General features: G+C 30.4%; 1 protein-coding gene across 4 annotated transcripts in view; it reads right to left on the bottom strand.

Moving 5' to 3' along the window:
- The window catches only part of LOC139484779 (uncharacterized), a 46,883-nt gene extending 39,742 nt beyond the window's left edge, over nucleotides 1-7,141 (bottom strand). For 3 of the 4 annotated variants that reach the window (XM_071268739.1, XM_071268738.1, XM_071268737.1), the window contains exons 1-2: nucleotides 7,061-7,137; nucleotides 350-423 (exon numbers count right to left, since the gene is read on the bottom strand). In XM_071268739.1, coding sequence (XP_071124840.1) covers nucleotides 350-376 — 27 coding nt within the window. In that variant the 5' untranslated portion in view covers nucleotides 377-423; nucleotides 7,061-7,137. Of the gene's footprint in view, nucleotides 1-349; nucleotides 424-7,060 lie in introns of all 4 variants that reach the window. The other variant, XM_071268742.1, reaches the window with a different exon arrangement.
- Between the last annotated feature and the right edge of the window lie 2,790 nt (nucleotides 7,142-9,931).

A 9,931-nucleotide genomic window follows, 5' to 3' on the forward strand; every position in this document is an offset into this window, starting at 1 on the left:
ATTCCCATTGTACTGTATATATAATTCCTGAGTCTCATTCTAATGTCAAAATTACCCCGTCAATGCACTCTGTTTTTCATTGTGGATTTACCAGATTTGAACTTCAGTAAACTTCTTTGTCCTTTCACATGAATTTTAAGTGTTTTGCAAATATTGGTATATGAAGATGACACATATACATTTTGAAGTAATCAGGATCACTATGGACATATTTCACATTTCAATCTTTTGATCATATTTGACCAGTATGAAATATACATACAAAACGCAGACATATTAAATTTACATTTTGCACTTATAATCATACTTTAGACAGCAAAATATAAACGTTAAAGAAATTCACACTTACGAAAATGAAAATAATGATTTTTTTCATGATGATATATCATGTTCAGGCTGCACACAAAAATCGGTACCGCCAAACTACAATGCAAATTTTTTTTTTAAAAGTACTGCAAATAAGTATAAGTACATGTAATATTATGCATATAAAAAAACAAACTTATATGGTCCAAATTAAATACTCATATAACCAATCTAAATTGAAATTGTTGTTTTAAAGAAATAAACGCAGGATAACCAAACTATCAAAATTTGTATGGCTCGGATAAGCGATTGACATGGTTCAGTTAAGTGTCTAGAATTTCGTCATGGTTTGGTTACATTTGTCATGGTTTTGGATACATTTGTCATGGTTTAGATCCAAATTAATTCATATTTGTGTCACTTTAAAATTAATAGTTTGTTTGAAAGGGATTGTGAAAAATTAAAGTAATACAATTAACTAATTGTCTAAAGAGGAAAATATGCCAAATTTATTGGGAGTAAACGGTAAATCGTACATTTATATAGTTTTGTACCCTGCGTAGCGCATTGCGGGGTCAATGGAAATATTGGGCGTTTAAAAGAGTTAAGCCCTTGGAAACATTAGTTATATTAAAAATTGCATTGTTAGCACTCTCAAATGTACTATTCTTGTCAGAATTTTTTGAAACTTACATCATAAGTTTATATAATCAATGGCCTGGACGAATTCAAAATTTAAAACAAATGCCGATAAATTAATTTTTAAGAGAACTGTGTCCCTTAGAAATATGATTATATGGAGAACTGCGATTTAAGCGCTCTCATATGTACAATTCATATCCGAATTTTATGAAAGTTAAATCATAGGTTGATAACAGCCACGTTTTGAACTGATTTGAAAATTAATACCGAAATATTATTGTTTTACTATCTAACTGTTACGTTTTGCAAATCTAAGTAGACGTCATTAATCATTTCTCACGCTAATTATTCCAGTCAGTGTCCATCTAGAGAAGGTACCGTCCATGATACAATAACTCAACTATAGAATTAAAAAACGATATCGAGAGGACACAAAATAGTCTTCAAACATTCACGGAACATAATGTTAACCTGGACGACAGTTTAAACATATTTATTTAGTGAAAGAGGGACGAAAGATACCAGAGGGACAGTCAAATTCATAAATCGAAAATAAACTGACAACGCCATGGCTAAAATTGAAAAAAAGACAAACAGACAAACAAAAGGACACATGGCACAACATAGAAAACTAAAGAATAAGCAACACGAACCCCATCAAAAACTAGGGGTGACTTCAGGTGCTCCGGAAGGGTAAGCAGATCCTGATCCACATGTGGCACCCGTCGTGTTGCTTATGTGATAACAAATCCGGTAAATAGTCTAATTCGGTAGGTCACATTCATGAAAGGGAATTGGATTGTAGGTGAAGGGGATTAGTAAGCTGTAAGTGAAATTAATTTGAAAATTAATTTGTGGAATTAAAATGTATGAAAGATCACAAGTTCGAATTAGAAATAGGTTCATACTGTCTATTTTTACTTACGAATTAAAAATGATTGTGTTTTGTCATACTGTACAAGTGTAAAAAATCAATGATACACATATACTGGTGTGCTTAATACTAGTATATTTAAACAGTGTTTCTGACCCGACAAGGCGAGAAATCAAAGACAATAATATGAATATTGGTAGCAGTGTTCCAGTCTGAAATAAATAAAAGAAACCTTTTGTCTTAGATATATGTTTTTTTATTAGTTGTTATGGCTTGGAATATACTCACAGATCAGTTTTTTCTTTGGTGTTTATTTTACTTGATTTCTTTTCTGTATCGATCTGATCAGTCAAGTCCTTTTCAACATTTTTTTGTATAGTTTGTTGTGATGTAACCTGTGTGCCCAGATTAAGATAAGGGACTAGTTGGGAGCCCGTAAACATTTAAACTACGAATCATATTCTGTATGGCATTGTATAAAGTGTACAGTGTGTGATGCACTGGCTGTCGTTTTTGCCCTGTATATCATATTTATTTTTGCTGATTGTTTTGAACATAAGTCAGGCTGTAAGATTTTTAATTTGAATTGCTTTATCTTTAATTTTTTCGGAGCCTTTAACAACTTGCTAAGAGGTATGAGTTTTGTTAATTTTTGAAGGCTGTTTGTTGACCTATCATTTACGTCATTTGGTCTAGGATGGATAGTTGTCTCATTGGAAATCATACTGTATTTACTAATTGTGTATTACTATGTGCTTTCTTATGTCATAGTGTATTCCGATAACACCAACTTTTAAAAGAAATTTTCTATAATTGAAATACATTAATATATTACTCTAGTGATCTCTATACGTGCTAGTTCTATAATTATGATAATAATGATGATAATATCTTAGCTTTACTGTAGACGACTTATTTTCTCGAGCGGTTTATTTTTGCAAGTAGAAGATCATCGGTAATATGTAAAACTCAGATCTACTCGTCTGGGAACAAAACAACAACATAATAAAATAGCGACACTGTATTGACTCAAAATAGGATAGAATGGGTTTAACACGAAAAAAAATATCAGCGAAAATATTGTTTAACAGTATTTTAATGGTTGTATATAATGTCTGTTTACTTTGATCGTAACAATTCCATCATTCACGACAGAAATAACATAACTGAACCATGTCCAACATGAACTAAACCATGACACAGAATTTTCTGTTATCTTAAATTGTGTGAAAATGTGGGTGTTTTTAGGAATAATTGACGGCAGATATATACCATAACGAAATATGGGATATAACAGACAGTAAAAACATAACTGTACTTTATGCATTAGTAACGAACAACTTATAAATTTTGACATACGCAAGCCTTATTCTGTGTCAAATTATAACTATATGATGAAAACTTTAATGTACTAACATATAAGCATTAAACAAAGATATTAACCCGCTTGATTTTACATTCAGAGGTTATTTTAGCGAAAAGTCCGAATGTTTATATTTTGTCAATGATTGTCAATAAAAACTCTTAACACAACAATGTCTAACTTAACCAAAATATGACAAAATCACTGTATTAAACGCCCCTCGATATGACGACCTTACTACCCGTGAGTTTAGGCTTTTTCGAGTGATAAAACATGCGATAAGTTCAATTAACTCTATTTCGTAATCATAATAGTTTTTAAATTTCTACCAATCTTATATTGAATACTATACATGTTTTGTTCAACATAGAAGCACAATTCCTTGTATTTAACCAAAAAATTCAGTGTTTGTTATTGTCTGAGTTTTTTCGAGAGCAAAGATGTGAAATCGTCTGGGTTTTTAAACAAATTGGTCCGGGTATTTTACGTAAAAGTTGAATAAGAAAAAAGGTTTTCTAAACTTTAAAAAATGACTTTTTCTAGCTTATAACTGTAATCAAGTGAAGGCCAATATGTATAATCCAAATAAATTATCAAAAACATATTACAACGTTGATCAAAATGAAGCTTCATTTAATTTAATGCAAATTTTCTGTTCGGAGAGCGTTCTACAACTTCTTTCCAGTGTTCATTTAGAAATTACTTTATCCTTAAAAAACGGTGTTTAGAGCAAAGTGCAGGGAACTCATATTCATTTTAACTTCATTTCATGCTACTTTTGATTTTACATTTACTAGCATTTCTTGTGGTGAACCCCGGAGATTTAAAAAAAAAGGAGTAGGAAACATAATAGACATAAGTGAAGAATCAGAAAAATGCTATGTAATATAAGATATTCTACTAAAGATATTCTAAGAGACCTGCCGCCAGCTCCATAAAAAAAATCCCTCAATTTTTTTTTTTAACACATACACTTAATCCACCCATTTTTATTGCCGTTGAAAAGTTTGAATAAAATTTCATATATAATCAACAATTGAATGAGTAGTTTATTAGCTAAATACGATTCTTTAGAAATGATAGAAAAATACAAAATATGTATATTATATGCTTTCATCAGCTAGATTGTCCAGTGCCTTGAACGACATCAGGAACAATATTGTAATGTCTGGATTGATATCCATATTTTCCATTTTTAGGCACTTATGGTGTTTAGTTGATGTATGACTAATTATTACATATCAATAATCAGACTCCTCCTCACAGTAGTAGCATTTAAACATTTTCGGTTGTCATTTCTTAAACAATAAAATAAATAATACAAGATACAAGACAAATAGTTAATGAAATATTTCGAATGTATACTCTTTTAAAAACATATATCTCACTTTACACAATATATGTATGTACATCTCAATCAGAATTGTCTATGGTGACATTATATTGTTGACTTCAAGAATGTATACTTTACATGAAACTTATAAGATGTTAGAAAAAGAATGTATAAAAATTATCGATACTTGTTTTTAAAATGCAAGTGTTAATACACCATGTGCCTTGAAAGTACTTTTAAAATTTGAACCTTTATTTTATAGTTTTTAAATGTAAATACACTAACACATAACATTTTTAGCTATACAAAATATGTATAATCACTCGATAAAACAAGGACGCAATCGAAAAAGCCATGACTGCTCTCGAAAATGCCCGGACATGAAGAAATGAATTTAGTCCTAAAATATTGTTTTCAATGCAATAACAATAAATTTTGTAAAGTGTCTGTATATCTCAGGATATATAGATTCCATGTATGCATTTCCGTCGACATTTCCTTTGTAACGTGTATGAAAATGGCTTTATTCTGTATTTTGGAATAATTTAATTTTGGATGTAACGCGTCTTCTGATTGGCTATCAGCTCATATACATAATTTTATCATGTGACCATGACGTCATCAACGTTTTATTCGTGGTTTACTCCGGTTTAAAATAGAATAACATATTAATTTATAAGAAATGACTGAAATATTTTTTCTGCCTATTCCAAATAACATAAAAAATGTGGTAAATAAATAGAATAAATCGCAGGTTAATCAGTGTGCACCACATTTTTAATGTTATTTCTTCATAGACAGAAAAAATATTACAGTCATTCCTTAAATAAAAAGCATTGTAAGGCTAAATTTAACGGAAACAATGTCAGAATGATAATATCTTTTTATCTCAAATACTAACATACCTTGTATAACCTTGTATATCAAACTCAAGCTTCTATATCACGTCTTGACAGAAAGGAAGTCTGTTTGTTAACAGTTTTTAATCATATTCACTCGAAAAATAGTGGTCACATTCGAAAAAGATCGATAAAATCACTAGAAAAACCACAATCCTAGCCGGACACTATACCTAACGTGAATTAGTTTAAGCTTCATGTGGACCCTTTGGTTAAAATTGCCGTGTTTTCACCTGAAAATTTACTCTGAGTACAGACAAACCTGTGCATCTGGAAAATATTTTAGACGTAGCATGCCCTAGATAAATAATATTCAAATACATTGTATGATTTAGAAAATTAAAAACTTAACTTGATTTTGCAGTGCAGTTTTTTGTCCCTACAGAAGATGATAAAATTACCAAACAGTTGATTTTCACTTGATAAGGTCCATTCAGGTACACAGTTTAAATCGCCAATTATTGACAGGTATCTATTGTCCATCTATTGTCCATAACAATCAAAACAGCTCACTTCAACTATTACCTGTGGGGAAGTTAGCAAACCTCTTTTCAAACATAGTTTGTTTTGGCACCTTCTGAAGGAATGAAAAAAGTGTACCGCAAAATCCCGTTCAGTTTATTTTTCTAAAATATAAAACATCTTTGAAATGTATTTATCTAGGGCATGCTATGCTTTAAACCTTTTTCAGATGCACAGGTTTGTCTGTACTCAGAGTAAATTTTTAGGTAAAATATCAGTCATTTTAGACAAAGGGTCCACATGAACCTTAATTTAATGTACATTGGTTTCACATCAAATTTGTTCACATCTATACACCTGCTTTAATAACCTGAACATGAGATTTGTTCACACTTGTAAACTTTAGGTCATTTATATGCTCATTATATGGAATCGAAAATAAATTTCTTGGACAACTTTTGTAGCAGTTTTGAAAACCATTTGATGATTTGCAGTACTGTAAAGATACTAAAGGAGCTATCATTTGATTTTTACAGGGGAGGGGGATTCAGTTTGGATGCAAATAAGAAAAAAGGCAACAGGATTTTGGAGTGAAAATAAAATTGTCATCTTATCCCCGTTCAGACAAAAGAATCGTTAAAGAACATTGTAAACAAGTTATATGAAAATTCATTTTATTTAAAAAAAAAACTTTCTTCTTTGTATATGGTGGTAAATTCCATGTTCGAAACACCTTGTTTTGTGTACGCGTAACCCACACAAGGCTTACATTTACTATGAACTGCATGTAGACAACCGATGATTTAAACTACATGTAAACATTGAGTTTGATCAATGGGAAAGTAATTATGTTTAGTTTACGTGCGAATTACACTGACACAACACCGAGTTTAGGTCAATGGGAACACGGCCTCAGTGTTTCCAAATAAAGTATACCATTATTATTGATTAATAACAAATTACATATTATGATTTTTCAAAAATAAAGATAATTTACAGGAAATTCGTTCAGGGTTGGATAAGAATCGGTACGAAATCAAAATCGAAAGTAAAATTATTTAATAGTGCTATCTACAATAAGAAGGAGAAAAATATGTAGAGATATAGTGCGAAATAATAATAAAACCTGAATATAAATCTTATATTTTAAACATATATATCTTATTATTATATCTACTTACGTTGTGTTGCCATTTGGAATCTGACAGTAGTTATAACGATTTTCAGAAAATTGAATGCATAATGAATTACACTTCCGGGTTAATAGTGACCTATCAAAATAGAAATTGTCAGGTCAAATTGATAAAATACTTTGAGTGTTAGATGGTCTTTTTAAAATTGCAAATTTAGTTTTCTTTAGTGTTTCGTTTTCTATTTTAAATGTAAAATGTTGATTTTCGTTTAATTCCCGCTTCAATTATGATTTAAAATCATATCGTATTTACCCTATTAACATAAGTTAATACGTATATCGCATATATCTACAATCATAACAATGATTGAAATTGAATGTACATTGTACATCTAAATTTTTAATCAAACCCATGTAGTAAGTTGCCCCGGCAACGTATATATGCATGTTTGAGCATTGGTGTGTCTTTAAAGAAATAATTCGTTATTTACTTAAGGTTTATTTTTGTTTAATGAAGTACATAATTTCGGATTTAATCAATAGTTCAAAGTTAACCTGTATTGCTGAACTAACTTTATATATAGTTTTGTATAACATTAACACTGAAAATATTTATAAATATATATAAAAGTTAAAAGATTTGCACAACCGTATGAATATATATATTGTTTTGCTGATATTTAAAAGAGTTATTATGGACCTGCACTAAGTCGGTCAATTATCTGAAATGGGTTTGAGATTGTAACATGTGTTTCTGCGGATCTATATAATTATTTTTTGTATATGTTGTGTACAAGATGTAAGGTTGTACAAATTTTAATTTGTACAGGGTTTTTGTACAATTTATAAGTTTTTTGACACATACCTTCTTGCACCAGGTGATACAGGTTTATCTTCTAAAATGTACTAGTTTAATGTTTTAAATTCAAATTTTGATACTTCAACCTAACAATTAGTGCTAGCCTCCTTGTCCTCAAACGGGAAATGAGGATACATGAATGGTTTAAATTAAAATTTTATTTTTCTCCCTATACCATATTAATACTTATAAAAAGTCTTTTTGTGGTCTTATAATTTTTTTTGTACCAATGCTCAGTATTAAACTGTATGATGCAGTTGTGAAAATATGACAGAATTCTGTGAAACAAAATACTGTGTGTTTGCATCATCCATTTGTGTTAAGCAGTTCATAAAACACTGATAACTTGTACAAAAAATCTGTACAAGTTATAATTTGTACAACATTACAACTTGTACACAACATATATACAAAATTTAAGATTTTAGGTAATTGAAATAAAAACACTTGTTTATTAATCCTTATATAAGAAGAAGATGCAAAAAAATAAATTTTAACATATTAAAATAACAATGAATGTTCATTGTTTTATTATGCACAGAATGCGTGACCAATATTTTTAGAAATGTAAACAAGGTAACATGTTCTTACAACAACTCGTCGTACGAATATGGTAAACGATTTATAGTTTGCGTTTTGTGTCTCAAAAGAGTTATTTTATATTCCATTTTGTTTATTATTATACATATGATATGTGTTTTCAGCTAGTTATCTTAACTGGTGATCCAATCAATGGATATGTCGTACATTTGTCAAGTTTACTTATTATAAATATAGATATTGTAGAAATGAATTTATAACAAGCGATATGGAATGTTAGTTTGCACTTGATGATGTCTACGTATTCATCATGCTTATTGATCGGTAAAAACGAATATAACGTATTCATGGTAATGGAAATCTAGGCGATAGCAATACACCAGATTACCCTCACGGTCATCCACTATAAAATGCAAGCATCTACGACTAAATTATCAATCAGTACACATCCAATGGATTAAGTGTAAAGACATCATAAAGAGTCAGAGAAAAACACGACCTTGTGCAATGCCAAAATACAGGAATCAACAGATTGTAGATTCATAAATGTAAAATTGAGAATGGAAATGGGGAATGTGCCAAAGAGACAACAACCCGACCATAGAAAAAAACAACAGCAGAAGGTCACCAACAGGTCTTCAATGTAGCGAGAAATTCCCGCACCCGGAAGCGTCCTTCAACTGGCCCCTAAACAAATATATACTAGTTCAGTGATAATGAGCGCCATACTAATTTCCAAATTGTACACAAGAAACTAAAATTAAAATAATACAAGACTAACAAAGGCCAGAGGCTCCTGACTTGGGACAGGCGCAAAAATGCGGCGGGGTTAAACATGTTTGTGAGATCTCAACCCTCCTCCTATACCTCTAGCCAATGTAGATTCATAAATGTGTATATATGTTGTGTACAAGTTATCATTTTGTACAAATTATAATTTGTACAAACAAATTGTACAAATTATAATTTGTATTTTGACTTTGTACAAATTGTAATTTGTACAAAATGTGCCTGTACCAAGTGTACGAAAATTCATATAACTTGTACAATAATTTAAAGTATGCATTTTGGTGAAAAAAGCATTGGTACACACCATCATAATACCCACACAGAACACATTACTTACAAAGTACAAAAACATAGATTTTTGTCATTTGTAGTGAGTTAATGATGGCATCAGGAGTTGCATCTTTTGACTTTCACATTTAACTCTACCTCAACACTTTGCAATGCGGCTTATTACTCCGGGAGTCAATTGTTTGAATTAGTGGCAAAAGCTATAACTCCCAGGTATTATTATTTACACTCTTGTAGTCATTTTCTCAGTTAATAAACTAGTAATAGTGCAAACATGGCCGGCACGGTTGATTAGAAAGAATAAAATTGTCCAAAATGTTCTGAACCTAGATTGGAATTATACACAAATGAACAATCATGAGTACCGGTACACCAAGAACAAGCATAATGAGCCTATATTTAAATTAAGTATGATGATGACATTGAAACACTGATTATTCTTGC

This window comes from Mytilus edulis, chromosome 8 (assembly GCF_963676685.1).
Source record: "Mytilus edulis chromosome 8, xbMytEdul2.2, whole genome shotgun sequence".
Classification (NCBI taxonomy): domain Eukaryota; kingdom Metazoa; phylum Mollusca; class Bivalvia; order Mytilida; family Mytilidae; genus Mytilus; species Mytilus edulis.